The following is a 16,352-nucleotide window of genomic DNA, read 5'->3' as shown; positions in this document are numbered from 1 at the left end:
TTATGCTTCATGTGTCTGTTAAATTGGTGACTCGACAGGTGGGTGTGTCACTGCGTCTGGGTCTGAGTGGTTTGACTGTCCCTCTACTGGAAACTAGAGGAAAGAGCTTTTAATCAGAGGGGTTTCAGTTGTACTGGATGAAGAGCTTTGAGTTTAAGCAGATGGCCGGACATACTGCACCACCTACAACTAGGGTTGTCACCGTACTCAAAATATTCAACTCGATACCGATACTCAGGAAAATATTCGATACTCGATACCACAAGGATAAAAACAAAGACCCCAAAATTTAAGAGACATACACTACTGGTCAAAAATTTTAGAACACACCAACTTTTCCAGAATTTAATTGAAAATGATGCAGTTTAATGTCTCAGTGTACTCTGAAATTAATGCACATTTGCAACATTTAAAATTCTTTATTGAGCATGATAGTGTTTTGAAAGTAAAAAAAAGATTCAAAATCACATTTTATGTTAGACTAAAGGACTAAAAAAGACACAAAATTACCAAAAAAAGACACAAAATGACAAAAAAGACACCAAAAGACACAAAATGACTAAAAAAAAGACACAAAATGACAAAAAAAGACACAAAATGACTAACAAGGACATGAAAAGAATTAAAAAATGGACAAAATAGCCCAAGACTCCATAGAGTTAAGTTGTTAACCCATTTCTTGTTCCCTGAAAAAGGCCTACTTGTATAATTCTGAAATGTACATTATTTTTCAGTTTTGGTTAAGCTTACCTTTTTTTATTTACCTCTGGCAGTTCACCACTTACCTTTGTACCCTTTCAAGCTGTTCATTTGACTTGAACTGCTTGAATTTCAATAGAAAACTGGAAAAATTGGGGTGTTCTAAAACTTTTGACCGGTAGTGTATTTTTATTGACAAGAAAAATGCAACATGTAAAAATGAACAGAACCCCAGGTTAAATATTTATAATAAAAAAAACAGATGTGCAAAAAGAAACTGCAACTATGATAACAAGCTTCAGGTCTGAGGTAGTGCAAAAAAAAAAAAATACAATAAACAATAACAATTAGGACAATATTTTGAGGTTGTATGCTGTGCACAATATTAGGCAAGCTTGATTAAAAAAATAACTTAAGTGTTCATTCCTTGGCTAGGTATCGATAATTTTGAAAATGAGTATCGTATCCGGATACAACGTTTTAGTATTGATACTTTCTTGAGTATCGATACTGTTGACAACCCTACGTACAACACACATTTATCCTGATCACATGAAAATCAAACTTCATAGCAGTAGAGTTGAGTACTTTTAACCAATAGAAGCTCCGGCTCATAAAACAGAAACATTTGCACACCATATGATGTAGTTGTAAGACTTTAAATTAGCTTTAAAGAAAGATTTATGTATGCTCTTTCTACTAACAGTCATACTTTTCATGCAATAGCAATTACTCATCATGTGTCAAATTTCAAGTATTCTGATTCAAACGTAATAAAATACCACTTTTTTTGCACACACAGTTCCAAAGACACTGATTGTGATTTTTGTGACTTAGTTTTAGTCTAGCTCCTGATGCTCTGCTAACTTATATATATAGTACATAATATATATATTTACATATTTTATGTGCATGTAAGAAAAAAGTGTGATGAGTTATTGATAGTTTTCGGTGTAGACCAGTAGGAGTTTATCTATTTGACATGTGAAGTGTGCGATAAATAGAAAAAACAACAATGCTGTGTTATTCACCACTCAGTTATGAGGATAATCTATATCTAGTGACATACATCGACATAATACAGACTATGTATTACAATCCTTTAACTCGTGCTTCTTTCATAATGTCATGCATGTTTAGCAAGGCATTTACAGATGTTACTGTATGTTCTATTAGGGCTGGGCGATATGGACCTAAAGTCATATCCCGATATATTTAGGCTGAATATCGATATATGATATATATCCTGATATTTTTATCACAAAGTGAGAGCAAATGCAGTCAAAATCAGTAAAATATGACATTTCACAAGTGGTTTTATTAAAACCGTTTATTTAAGTGAACATAAATACTGTATAACAACAGTTTTTTCCTGAAAGAAATATATTTGAATGAGAAAATAATAACGAACATTACAAAAGAACTGAATATGACAAACCCTAGTAAGGGCAGCATTTATATATGTATAAAGAAAGAAAAAAAACTGATATCGATATATGCGATATGGTCTAATTCCATATAAGATATATCTTTTAAATCGATATATATCGCCCAGCCCTATGTTCTATTTTCATCGATTGTAGTTGCTGTAATAACTGTAATAAGGATTTGACAAGAATTGTACCTGCTTGTTACAAGTATCAGACTGAGGTGTTGCTCATGTTGGAACAGCAAATAAAGGTACAAATTGGCTCTGACAACATGGACTCTACTTTTTATTGGTTCCTCTGATTCTGTTTGTTTGCATTCTCTTGATCTAGTGAGGAGGTGCAGAGAGAAGACGGGTGAGACACGTCCTTTGTCTCTGCCCTCTGACCTAGTTTTCTTTCAGACTGAAATGGCCGGGCAGAGTCCACAGGGACATACATACTCAATCAATCTAAAGACTAACATCTAGATACTAATTCTCAATGTATTTTGAGTAATTTAATGCAGAATAAAGAGGGAATGTTAATTACTCAACACCAACACAAGCTGCTTAGTACTTAAATAAAATGACAAAATCTATTACCAGTGGTGGAAAGTAAAGTAAGTATTTCCATTTAATCTAACTTTTCACTTCTACTCCACCACATTTGGAGGCAAATATTGTACTTGGAGGTTCATAACTTTCAGATGATGTCACTGCTTCTATGTGGCATTTATTGTTGACCTGCTATCTCCCCCTAAACACAACCACCAATTCTCCAAAAAAAAGGACCTTGAATGGTAACTGGTTAACAGTTATGGCCAAGGAAATGCATAAGAATGGATAGGTATGGATGCATGTAATCATTCATCCTCACCACTGGGTGGCGCTGCTTTAGATTTGACACACGTACTGAAGACGTTGCAGGTAGACAATTTAATTTTGAATTTTGCAGCTGGTTGCAGAATTAGAGTTTTTTATTTATATAATTTTGCATAGAATAACCTTTTCGGAAAATTTGAAATAGAAATGCAGATTATGTGTGCCTATATTTTATATATGTAATAAAACCCTTCAGATCAAATCAAACTAACCAGGTCATTATAATACAACAACTTGTTGGAAACAACAACTTTAAGACACATAACGGAAAACTTGGTAAGTGTGCAAATACATTCGTCGTTTTTATATCGGCAAAGAGAAAGTACAGTACGTAATTCATCGAAAACATACAGTTTCGTGTTGGTGTGGGTCATCTTCACTTGAAAGAGTCTTGGATTTCTTCCCATAATGCACCGCCGTTCTTTTCTACTTCCTCTTTCCGCCATATTGCAGAACCGGTAAGATGCCTTTTTTCACTGTCACCTTCAATCTTCTAAGTATCTAAAGCATCTGAGTGTTAAATTGTCCATTTATGTGATCATCTTGAAGAGAAGGTACATATTAATGATTTGGGCCGATTATCGCGTCGATTGGTAAGACGAGTTAAACACAATTAGGCTATAAAGTTGATCCGGCGGTGCCTCTGCTGCTCGGCCCTGGGAAACGGTGCGTTCAAGGCGCCTTGATAACTGTTAACCAAAAATACTTCTTCACCCTAAAACCAATAATCCCGCTAAGCTGTCTGTTGATATGCGTGTGTTAATAAAACTTGTACGTGGTCGAGACTTCGGTCCCAATTGTGTTGAAGTGATGGGACGAGCTGTGATAATGTAGTCAGCTAACAGGAGGCTAGCTAGCTAGCTGCTCTGTGCTCATGAAGGACCATGCTGTAATGCAAGTCTCTGCGTTTTACTGCGTTTTACTCTACTGCGAGTAAAATTCGGCTGCTATCACAACAGTAGTAACCCAAAGTTACTTGCTAATGTTGGCTAAGTTGCTAATTGTCTGTCAGAAATGTAGCGTCGTGATATCATTGTGGCTAGCCAGGCTTTGCTAACTGGACATAACATGTTTATTATAATGTTTCACCTTTTGTACCTTCGTATTTAATTAGTAGTTGCGGCGTACGAGGTTATCATCCGGGTCCTCACTTTTGTAATCAACTTTTTATTGATTTTAAACATTAAACAAAAAAAAAAAACACATGAATCGAACATACATAGAACACATAGAACACCCCCACCCATCCCTCCCTTCTACATCCCCCTCCCCAAGGGAGACTCCCTCTCCCCTCCACACCATCCCCCCTATGAAATACACAGAACACCCCCCATACCCTCCCCTTCCCCACGGAACACACAGTTGTACAGAGACATGCTTACAAAAACAAAATCAAAATAATCAGATAGGATAAAGTCAGATACAGGATTACAAACACACAGCGTTACAAGTGAGCCTCAGAGGTCATGACAGCAATTTTTTAACATCCTCTGCAGCTTTTTTCCACATTTCCAGTGTTTGTTGCTTAGAACCATTAATGCGAGCTGATGACCACTCCAGGTAGATCACCTCAAGGAGAGCTTGTAACCAATGTGTTATTGATAACTGGTGTGGTGGAAGCCACCTTAAAACTATGATTTTTTTTGCTGCAGTCAAGCCAGCCAACCAGAGTTTACGCTCTACCCCAGCAATCTTAAACCTGGAGTCATCGTTTAAGAGAAGAAAAGCTGGTTCCAGCGGGAGTTTCCTCCCCAACAGAGCAGACACCTTATACACTACTTTAACCCAGAACCTTTGCACATCTGGACACTCCCACAGGACATGCATCAATGTACCCACAACACCCTGATTACAGAAGGTACAGTCAGGATTGGGAGCTAAACCCATCATATGTCTTTTACGTGGTGTTAAATAGGTCCTGTGACAAATTTTGTAGTGGATTAATTGGTGATTTGGGTTTTTAGATGACCGAAAGACATTTTCCCACACAGTATCCCAATCAATGGACTCTGTTCCTAGATGTATATCTGCCTCCCAAGATCTGCGTTCGGGGGATTCTGCAGGAGTGTATGACTGGAGATTGTTATAAATATAAGAGACAGTTTTCTTTTGGGGAGCTTTCTCTATCAGAGATATTAAAGGATGAGTCCTCAATTCAGCCCCCCAAGGAACCTTGAGAGAATTAAGAGCTGACCTTACTCTAAAATAAAGGAACTGTGAGCTTCTTGAGATACCGAATTGGGACATTAGATTAGGAAAATCCGAAATTGTGTTTTGGCCCGAGATATCCCCTAATGTCCAGATACCATGCTGAGCCCATAATTGTGAAATGAATGGTTCGCCACCTGTCAATAAATTGGTGTTATACCAAATAGGGGAGTGTTTGTGCCATTTTGATTTAAAACCCATATATTTCTCTACATTCATCATAGTTTGTATTACGTATGATACTATTGGACCAAATTGAAAATAACATTTCTTATGTTTAAATCCAGAGAAAGCTACATCTTTCAGTCTTAAAGGATGGACCAGCTCCTGTTCTAGTGTCTTCCAGGGTGAAGCTACATCTGCATCAAACCATTGTTTCAAGGAACGCAGCACGAACGCCCAATGATATAATTTAAAGTTTGGGCAAGCCCATCCACCCTGGGGTTTGTCTCGCTGTAATGTTGACCATTTGATGCGAGGCTTCTTTCCATTCCAAATGAACTTTCTAAGCTTTGAGTCAAGTTTCTGCCAAAACCCAGCTGGGGTTGGCAAAGGAAGCATAGAGCTTATAAAGTTTATGCGTGGAAGCACGTTCATTTTGATTGTAGCTACCCGAGCTGGCGTTGATGAGGGGAGTGCTGTCCATCTTTCAAGGTCATCCTCAACTTTCTTTAAAATGGACGAATAATTATTTTTCGCTATTGCCTGGACACATGGACTAATTTCTATACCTAAATATACTGCCTTTTGAGCCACCGGTATGCGGGATTGGATTTTCAATTTCTGCAGATCTGTGTTCAGCAATAGTAGGATCGACTTGGAGTAGTTAATCTTATAGCCAGAAAGTGCACCAAAGTGTTCTATGATTTTCAGCACATTTGGGAGGGAATGTTGTATGTTGGAGAGGTAAACAAGTGTGTCGTCAGCATACATTGAAATGGAATGTGATGTGGACCCTATTTGAATTGGAGCAACTAGTGTGCTTTGTCGTATGTATTGGGCTAAAGGTTCAAGTGATAGATTGAAAATAGCGGGAGATGCCGGGCACCCCTGTCTAGAACCACGACCTATACTAAAAAGATCAGAAAGCTGCCCAGCGGTAGCAACCCTAGCAGAAGGATTAGAATATAAAACTTGAATCATTTTAATGAAATTTGGACCGAATTTGAATTTTTCCAAGACTTTCCACAGATATCCCCATTCCAAGCGATCAAACGCTTTTTCCGCATCGAGAAATAGGAGACCACCTGGTAAGCCTGTCTTTTTGGCATCAGCGATGATATGTAAAAGCCGGCGGACATTGTCTGATGCCAACCGTCCTTTCAGGAAACCGGTTTGGTCCGGATTGATTAACTTCCCCGAGACTTTGTCCAGACGCATAGCAATAACTTTGGAGTAAATTTTGATATCTGCATTTATTAGTGAAATAGGGCGGTAACTTGCACAATTCTGGGGGTCCTTGCCAGGCTTAAGAAGCACTGAAATGAGCGCTGTGTTAAGATCTTTGTGAAAATAGCCCTTACTTATAGCTGAATTAATAGTGTCTAACCATATCGGACCTATAATATTCCATAGTTCTAAATATAGTTCGGCAGGGATCCCATCAATTCCTGGGGAGCGCCCCCTATTGGTAAATTTAACTGCTGTGCATAGTTCATCTAAAGTTATTGGGGCATCCAATTCCTTAGATTCATTGTCAGATAGCGTGGGTAAATTCAGCTTGTCAAAGAATGAGTCGAATAATTCCGGAGAAAGTCTGTCCTCTGAGGAGTACAGGTTCTCGAAAAATGACTTAAATGTCTTATTAATATCAGCGGTTTTAGTAACCAATCCCTTTACTGGGCAGTTAATAGATGGAATAATAAATTGGTTTTCTTGCCGTTTCAAAGTTAAAGCAAGGAGACGACTTGGTTTACTGCTATCAGTGTAATATCTATGTTTGGTGGTGTGCATCAAAAATTCAACCCGCTGCCTAAGTATATCATCTAGTTCTGTTTTCACTGATTTAAGCTTAGTTTCCACCTCATTACTATAGTTGTCCTTGAGCTCTCTCTCTAAGTTACTGCAAGTCTGTTCTAATTGGGAAATCTTTTGCAATTTACATTTTCGGAGATACGATGAGAAACCAATCGCATTGTGACGTAGAAAGCCTTTGATCGCTGACCATACCATTGCGTTATCTGAGACTGAACCTTTGTTGATATTAATAAATTCTACTAATTTGGTTTTAACTTGTAAGAGATATTTTTCATTTTTGAGAAGAGTTGTATTAAATCTCCATCTGGATGAAGTACCTTGTAGAAATTCAAGATTAAATAAGGTTAGTATTGCATTATGATCAGAAACAATACGAGGTAGGAATACAACCTTGTCTACAGATGGGATCAGGTTTGGTGTGGCTAAGATATAGTCTATCCTTGAAAACATTTTATGACAAGGGGAAAAGTATGTATAATCTCTAGCCGTAGGATTTTGAACCCTCCAGATATCCACCAAGTTTATGTCCTTAACAAAGTTTTTTAAAGCATCAGAGGATAAAGTTTGTGAGTGCGTAATGGATGGATTAGATCTATCGAGATTACAATCAAAAAATGTATTCATGTCTGATCCTACAATAAGTGAGTAATTAAAAAGACACAGTAACTCTTTAGTTAACCACGGAAAAAAAGCTGGGTCAAAGGTTGTAGGCGCATATATACTTGCGAAGGCTACTTTCTTCCCTTGGATAGAAACTCCACAAAAGGCCAGTCTCCCTGAATTATTAGAACTTATTTTCTCAATTGCCAGATTTAGTTTACGTTTCATGAGGATCATGACCCCCTTGGTCTTGGATCCATCCCCCGAGGATGCAACCATTCTGTAGTGTTTGTTCTGCATACGACGGACATCAGGTGGTTTTAGATGAGTCTCAGACAGGAGTGCTACATCGACATTCTTTCTTTTTAATAATTCTAGAACTTTCGAGCGCTTAAATGGTGAGTTTAATCCCCTAACATTAAGGGATAGTACAATGTAATTAGCCATCCAGATGACCTCTGATCAGAATGGAATGTAATCCTGATATGTGATTTGTATAACATCCCTGTGTGTTCCCCCACCCCCCCCTCCCTTCTGTGATATACACATAACTTCCTTGTAACCACCTTGAGCTATCTACCCTACCTGGTAGAGCTCCCGAGTATTAATTTCAAACGTATAACGCCAAAATCAATATATTACACTGAAATAAAATAGTGTAAAATTAACGGAATGAAATAAGGTTGGAAATGGGATTTGAAAGCAAAAAGTAACTTCTTAAATCTCAAACAGAGTATATCCCTGTCTCCTCCCATCTCAGTTATTTAGCTATTCAAATAATAAGGAGACATGGCGATGCAGTGAGGACTGCCGACCAGAAGACAACCACTGACTGTCTGGAGTTCTTATGAGAGATAACTGGTCATCATAAAAAAGAAAGAAAATATAGCAATTATTCAACCAGGAAATACCCAGCGAGCCACAGCATAAAACATAACGAAATGAAAAGCCGAGGTGTCAATAACATATTAAACCAAAATAATATTGCTTATTAGGGTGCCTTTCCAGGAAAGGGAGTTAAGTAATGCACAAATAAAGTAAAAACACATAGGCAGAAAGACTCCCACAGTAAATGAATTTCTTTAAAATCAGTTCTGAAAATGAGGCACTTATTGTATTGTCCATATTAAAAAAAGAAAGAAAAGTCTGCCAGTGAGGAACAAAAACATAAATAAATAAAATGCAGTGAACTAAGAGCTGCCAATGTTATACGCAAACTTAAATGGTCCTGTACATTACAGTTACATACCGTAGAGAGGTCAATTCAAAGAGTAAGGCTCTTACGGTGTTCCGTTGCCATGGTAATCGTTCGTTATGGTAACAGGAAGAGACCGCTGACTGATAGTAGGTCGCTGGGTGAAAATCCATCCGAGATCGATCCCCTGTGGATGGAAGATCAGTCCATGCCTTCAACGGTTAGAGTTGGACCGGGTTCCGACATCTGGGCCGAGATGTTGGTTGAAAAATGCCTCCGCAGCCCCAGCACTGTTGAATGAGTGTCGGGATCCATTGAAGTACACCATGAGCGTCGCAGGGTACCGTAGGCTGAACTTGATCCCCCTCTCGTACAGCTGTGCCTTCACCTTCTTATAGGCAGTGCGCTTGGCCACCAGCCGGGCACTAAAGTCCGGGAAAATAAGAATTTTCTTACCCTCGTGGAAGAGTTGACGTTTCTGTATCGCTAGCTGGAGCACCCGTTCCCTCTCCCGGTAGCGATGAAAGCATAGGATGAACGGGCGGGGGCGCGCATCGGGGCCCGGCTTGGCCGTCAGAGCTCTGTGACATCTCTCCAGCTCCGGAGGTTTTGTGAAGCTTTTGTCGTTCAACACTTTCACCAGAAGCTCGGACATAAATTTCAGGGGGCACTGTCCCCGCTCGCTGTCCTCAGGGATACCGAGGACCCTCAGGTTCATACGCCTTTGCCTGTTTTCATATCCATCCAGTTTATCTTTTAATCCTTCATTTTCCTTAGCAAGGTCCAGCACGGTGGATTGTAGTTCGTCTACAGACGTTTCCAGCGCGGTTATCCGGTCACTGTGGTCTGAGAGTGCGCCCTCCGCCTCGGTAAAACGAGCCTCAAACGATTCCACCTGGTGTTTGACGGCTTCTAGTGTTGTCTGAATCGGTAAGAGCGCTGCTTTTAGTGCTTCCGTGATGTTACTCCGGGATTTCTCGAGTTCAGTTACCAACGTGGCTAACGTTAGCTGCTGTTGCTCCGCCGCTGTAGCCGCCTCGGTACTTCTAGTCGCCGGCCTCTCCTTTCTGCTTCCTTCCGACATTTCTAGTGTATAATTAACCTGAGAAGGTCGTTGTCGTACGAATATGTTCACTTTATAGGCGAAACTTCAAAAGTTAAATGAACTTTACTCGGGAGCTCTCCTCCACGCGTCCGCTCAGTCAGCCATCAACCCGGAAGCCGCGGGTCCTCACTTTTAAACCTCTGAAGTCCAGGAGATTTTGGTTCAAATTTGTCAACTTGCTATGTATTAATTTCTGTCTCTGTTTAGCATCTTTCAGTCTGTCCTTTATATCACATGTATGGCTCATTTTTCTCCACACAAACTTGTCTATCAGTCAGATTTTTTTATTTTAATTAACAAAGTATAAAGCTGCCAGGAACTGAAAATACAAACAAGACTCCAGTTTCTATGGAAATGTACTTTTTTTTTATTTTACCATTTATTCACACAAACAGCAGCTAAAAAACAGTCTATTTGCATGTAAATTAAAAATGGTAATAGTTTTCATTGTAGAAAGAAAATTCCCATTTTAAAAATGGTCTAGAAACATAAGTGGCACACTGTGAAAGCTCCTATGATTGCACTTTCAACTGGCTTTCTCAGCTTGTCTACATATATATACATTTATTACTCTAATTAAAACGTGTATTTTCAATAAATAGATGGACTCCAGAGGGTTAAAGAAGAGCTATAGGTGAATGGGGGGCATCAACTTGTGATAGCCTAGGTCTCCTCTCCATACTAGAGTGTTGATTGTAATGAAGTGGTTTGGGGGGGAAACAGGCCCATCGCTGTATGTGAAATTTTAGGAGTTTAATTTGTGATACCCTGAGCTAAACTAACTAAAAAATGTTTATCTCCTTGTGTCTGCAGGCATCATGGTGCGCATGAACGTTCTCGCAGATGCTCTGAAATGCATCAACAATGCTGAGAAGCGTGGGAAACGCCAGGTCCTCCTCAGGCCTTGCTCCAAGGTTATTGTGCGCTTCCTAACCGTCATGATGAAGCACGGTGAGTAGATGTTCTGTGATGTGACTGAGTGGACTTTTGGTATCATGAAATGGGAGGCTAATATGGCCATGTGACTGGCAGTGCCTTGGTCTAGTCATGTGTGTTGTAAAGCTTTAAGATTATGTGTGTTTTGAAAGTGTATAGTTGGTATACATGTTGGCATGTAATGGCAAACCTGAGACGCATGGCTCTCCAGGCCAAAAGCTAATGGGTTTTAAGTGAGTCTTTAACTTAATGTTGTTCCTTATTTTTGTACCTGCAGGTTACATTGGTGAGTTTGAGATCATTGATGACCACCGAGCCGGAAAAATCGTCGTCAATCTCACAGGCAGGCTGAACAAGGTAAAGTCTCTTTGTTGACCAGCTCTGTAGTTCCCATTAGACCACTTGCTTTTAAGACCATTTTAGAGAAATGTCAAATAAATGTTTAAATTGGCGTTAGGGTTAACGTGTTATGAATTACTCTACAACCTGTATATATGTTTAAACTTTTGTAGCGGTTTGGGGTGCTTTGATTTTTGTTTGTAAAGTGATAAATGCAATAGTCTTCAGTTGGAGAAGATGTATAGAGACAACTCAAATAGTTATTATATTTAACCTTCAGTTTAAGTTCCTGCTTTTACTTTGTGTGACTGTGGAGTGTTAACCAGCATTTTTTTCCTTTCAGTGTGGGGTGATTAGTCCACGTTTCGACCTCCAGCTCAAGGACCTGGAGAAGTGGCAGAACAACCTGCTGCCCTCAAGACAGTTTGGGTGAGAATCACATACACCCACATTTAAAACTAAATGGTGAAGTGATGTGGCGCTGAGTTCTCTGGAAAGGAGAATATAGATTTAAAACAAATTGTCTTCAGTCCCACTCTTGATCAGTTGGTTATTGCAGAGGCATGGTTTCATTCTCAACCTGCCTGTTGGGATGTTTGCTTTTCCTCTCTTGTCCTGTGCGGTGGCTTTGGAAAATTGGTTCATTTGGTTTTTCATTCAAGAGATTTGAAGGTAGTTTTGATGACTATTTTGTGCTCAGAATCCCAATCAGGGCTACTGGGCCATGTGTCCTGGAGGACTCCAGTGTTGTGGGTTAAAGGGAAAAATTCTACTTGAAATAACAATTGATTGACAGGGTGTATAATACATTGCCTCAGGGATGAATGGAAAGTGGCGAGGGCTGCTGTAAAATTCACAACTGGAGCCGAGGGCTGCCTTCAACTCAGCCTTGGCCATTCAGAGCCAGTCTGGTGGCACACTGGGATCAGATCCCTCCTGGTTTTACACTTCATCATGAAACTGTGGCAGCACAAATTAAAACCTTTACACCTGCCTAACAGCACAATGTGTTGCTGTTGACTATCAATCAAATACTTTAGATTCTATGTGTGGATTTTGTCAGGAAACAAATGAGATATAATATAACTCTTTAATGCAAAACAAACAGCTGTCTTGCGGCCGATCATTTCACTGATGCTTTTCCACAGAAGACGTGCACGGACATTATGATGGAGATATTTAAATATGTCAAATTTATAGGTTTTCCTGGGGGGAAGAAACCCTGCAACTACCAGATAACAAACCCAGAACACAATATGATGTACATTTAAAATTGTTTGTAATGTAACAAAGCGTAGTGGTTTAAATACTGAGAAGTTACTGGTATCAGTGATGGGAGGAATTTCTAGGAAGCCGTGTGCATTATTCTGTAATTGCAGTAAGGGACTCCTGCACTGCAGACACTGGGTGAGATAAATGAACCCTGATTTAATTTGTCATGAATATAAGTTAGTTTGTGTTGAGTAACTGGTGTTCAGGCGTAGAAAGACTTAAGTTGGCTAGATCCTGTTACTTTGACTTACCCATGTCCTAAATTAGATTGTTTTAAAAAGGCTTCTGTTTCTCTGAACACTGAATTGCTGTTTGTGTTTCTCTAAAGAGAAAATGTCCTTTGGCTGAGCAACACAACCTTTTCTTTGGAGTACTGTGTGCAACAAGGACTATTGGTGGATGATTGTATTATGGATGGCCTCCGGGCCTTTTCAGGTGCATCTCAATAGATTAGAATATCATAGAAAGTTTATTTATGTCAGTAATTCAATTCCAAAAAGTGGAAATAACACATTATATAGATCCATTTCACACAGAGAGACATTTCATGCCTTAATTTATTTAATTTCTTCTAATTGTGATTATGGCTTACATTTAATGAAGACCTAAAATTCAGTGTCTCAAAAAGATGTAATATTACAAAAGACCAATTTTTAAAAAGTATGTTTAATATGGAAATGTTGGCCTCTGAAACTTGAACTACTGGAAATGGACTTTTCCATCATATTCTAATGTATTGAGATGCTCCTGTACTTTGCTATAATAGCCTTTCTTGTTTTAACAGTTGATAGGTTGAAGCTTGCATTGATGCTTACAGCATATCTGTATAGCAGACATTATACCCAGTTTTTGCATGTTCTCCCAAGCAAACTAGCAAGTTAAAAATACTAAATGTGTTTTCTCAGATGTGTTCATTGACTCAGTTGCTGTAGATGGTTGTTAATGCAGTGGTTGGTTGCTTGGTGCATTGTTACCAGGTTATTTGTTTTGTTACTTTTGACTTGGCTGGTCCTGCCATACACCCAAAAGCTTCTCCGTCTGTTGTGCACACCATTTAATCAACCTGCCTGCAGTCTGAGTTAGCTGACTGTGAGAGCTGTATGTGACAGTTGTAGTTTCAGTCTGATTTGCACTGAATGAGGTGATACTTGAAGAGTATAACCCTGCATGCTCTAAATCTTTCCCTCTGCAGTTGAGTTACTAATTGGAATGCAGGTCATAAAAGTAGGTTTTCATTGGAGTTATTACTTTAGGAAAATGTAATAAAAAGCTGATGCTTCATAAAAAGGAGTCATGTTTAATTAGCTGTTTAAATATGAGGGTATTCTGGGAGTGAAATCTTTTAGGTGGCAGGTGTAGTTGGAGTCAAGAGCATCAAATTTGTTGGATTGCTGTTTGTTTTTTAAGGTTTTGATGAGTAAATATTTGTGATCCATGTGAAAGATGTTGAATGGTGTATCACACACTGCCTGTCCTATCTGAAACACTAGCAGTGTGATGGATTCGTCTGCTAACAGTCTGACCTTTTTGTTTCCACAGATACATTGTGCTGACCACCTCAGCTGGCATCATGGACCACGAAGAGGCCAGACGGAAACACACAGGAGGCAAAATCCTTGGATTCTTTTTCTAAAGTGTAAAGAACTGCAAATAAAAAACCAACGGGGTGAAAGCTGGACGTCTGCTGTGACTTATTTCATACAAAGAGGTGTCTGCAGAGTAAATGGCTTTTCAACGAGTGTAGCCTTTGTCAGAGGTTCAATAGCAGCCCTTTAGACAAGACAAATCCTTGTAGAATACATAAAGGTGCTGCTATGTTTAAGTCATGAGATAAGAACACAACAACTGTAACAGCATTTGATCCTTAACCCTGAGAGCACTTACACGCTTTTCACTCTTCATTTATTAGTTTTGGCTGTGTTCATGCATTTAGCATGATTTTTTGACAAGATTGGGTATTTTTATTTGGTCTTTTTTCCATCTCAGCTCTTGCAGTAAGGCTAAAATACACTGTAAATACACGAACAAATCTGAACTTTGAGCTTGTAAAATGCACCATTGAAGCCCATTAAAATGCAATTTTTGATCTCATGGCTTCAAATTAAAAAGTAAATCTTGAATCACAAAGATGCAGGTATCTAGAGAGACATGACAAACTCATTACAAAAAGTTATTTACACAGCTGTGATTGTAGCCACAGCTTTAAAAATGTTGGCATCTTGACAGAATCGTAGCATATAAATGGTTAAAATATTTTAAAAATCGGTTAGTGTTTGATATTAAAGTAAGTCAGATGTAGGGCGGAAAATCAGTACAGTGAAAGAATATAATGTAGCATTTTTTTCATAGCTTGCTTTTTAGGAGTGCATTTTATGCGCTAAGTGGTACAAGTGTGCATAAAATGTGAACCAGTCCTGAGGGTTTAACACGCCAGAAATACACAGGCAACATGTAAACATGTCACAGGAAACGACACAACTGAAAAAATGTATCATAATCTGCAATGACTGATTTTTTTTTTTTGATGTAATTTTGCTGTGAAACCCTTTTGATCAAACGGATCTTCACAACACCAACAAACCTCACATAACTTTATGGAAAGATAAAGACAGGGTTGCTATGGTGCTGGAAACCAGTAAACACTTGGATCAAGGTTTGAAAAGTGCTTTGATATTGAAGTCTTAAGTACAGTTTATTTGTCCCAACTTGGGCAATTTGTTTGCAGTCTAGGTGTATAAAACAATACATACAACAGATCACAGCCTCAATATATCTATCTAAAAACAAAACAATAGTGCAACAGAAGGCAATTCCAGGTGAAGTGTCAACCACATAGGTCCCCAACATCAACATCATCATCGTTCAACCAGGTTCAGCAGTAGTTCTCAACCTTTTTGAGTCACGACCCCCAATTTAACATCCACGTTGTCTGCGACCCCCGCTCACTGAACAGAATCTCACACGCACAGTTCAGATCACCCAAAAAAGTAAACAAAATGACCAAAAAAAGGAAACAAAATGACCAAAAAAGACATAAAATTTGTTTATCGTTTATTGCAACCATTTCTTGGACAATAAACAGGTGCATCTCAATAAACTGGAATATCATAGAAAAGTTTATGTCAGTAATTCAATTCAAATAGTGGCAATAACACATTATATAGATCCATTACACACAGAATGAAACATTTCATGTCTTAATTTATTTAATTTCTTCTAATTATGATTATGGCTTATATTTAATGAAGAGCTAAAATTCAGTGTCACAAAAGATATTACAAAAGACCAATTTTAAAAAGTATGTTTAATGTGGAAATGTTGGCCTCTGAAAAGTATGTCCATCTATATGAGTCAGTACTTGCTGTATTGACTTGAACTACTGGAAATGGACTTTTCCACCATATTCTAATATATTGAGATGCACCTGTAGATGAAGTCTTTCATCGTGATATTTACAATTTTATATAACAACTAATAATAACGAAACACATTTTATGGAACATCGGGAACTATTAATGGATAAAAATAGTCACGGCTGACGCCATAAATTAAAATACTTCATCACAGTGATGCAGATATCTTATAAATATCCAATATTGGCATAAATCAGAGCTGATGATTGGTTCACAGAGCTGTCCGTCACGTCCTGGTACGCAGATGTTAAAGGGAGAGTGGAACACTAAACCCAAGATAAATATACAGAAATATTCGTTTTCCCGACCAGCAGTCTG

At 38.6% G+C, this 16,352-nt stretch overlaps 1 protein-coding gene across 1 annotated transcript; it reads left to right on the top strand.

The window, feature by feature from the left end:
- The first annotated feature begins 3,296 nt into the window (after positions 1-3,296).
- rps15a (ribosomal protein S15a) lies at positions 3,297-14,299 on the top strand. The gene is made up of 5 exons (XM_059354889.1): positions 3,297-3,447; positions 10,888-11,025; positions 11,288-11,367; positions 11,693-11,778; positions 14,161-14,299. Exons 2-5 carry the CDS (start codon positions 10,893-10,895, stop codon positions 14,252-14,254), a joined length of 393 nt encoding a protein of 130 aa, XP_059210872.1. The 5' UTR covers positions 3,297-3,447; positions 10,888-10,892; the 3' UTR covers positions 14,255-14,299.
- The last annotated feature ends 2,053 nt before the right edge of the window (positions 14,300-16,352 follow it).

The sequence above is a fragment of the Centropristis striata genome, chromosome 1 (assembly GCF_030273125.1).
Source record: "Centropristis striata isolate RG_2023a ecotype Rhode Island chromosome 1, C.striata_1.0, whole genome shotgun sequence".
NCBI classification, from domain to species: domain Eukaryota; kingdom Metazoa; phylum Chordata; class Actinopteri; order Perciformes; family Serranidae; genus Centropristis; species Centropristis striata.
This window is presented reverse-complemented; position numbering and strand designations above follow the sequence as displayed.

Bases quoted from the DNA above. Each gene is read 5' to 3' on its own strand.
- rps15a (XM_059354889.1), top strand. From the start codon at position 10,893: ATGGTGCGCATGAACGTTCTCGCAGATGCTCTGAAATGCATCAACAAT. The intron at 11,368-11,692 runs GTAAAGTCTCTT...TTTTCCTTTCAG, and splicing joins TCACAGGCAGGCTGAACAAG to TGTGGGGTGATTAGTCCACG. The intron at 11,779-14,160 runs GTGAGAATCACA...TTGTTTCCACAG, and splicing joins CTGCCCTCAAGACAGTTTGG to ATACATTGTGCTGACCACCT.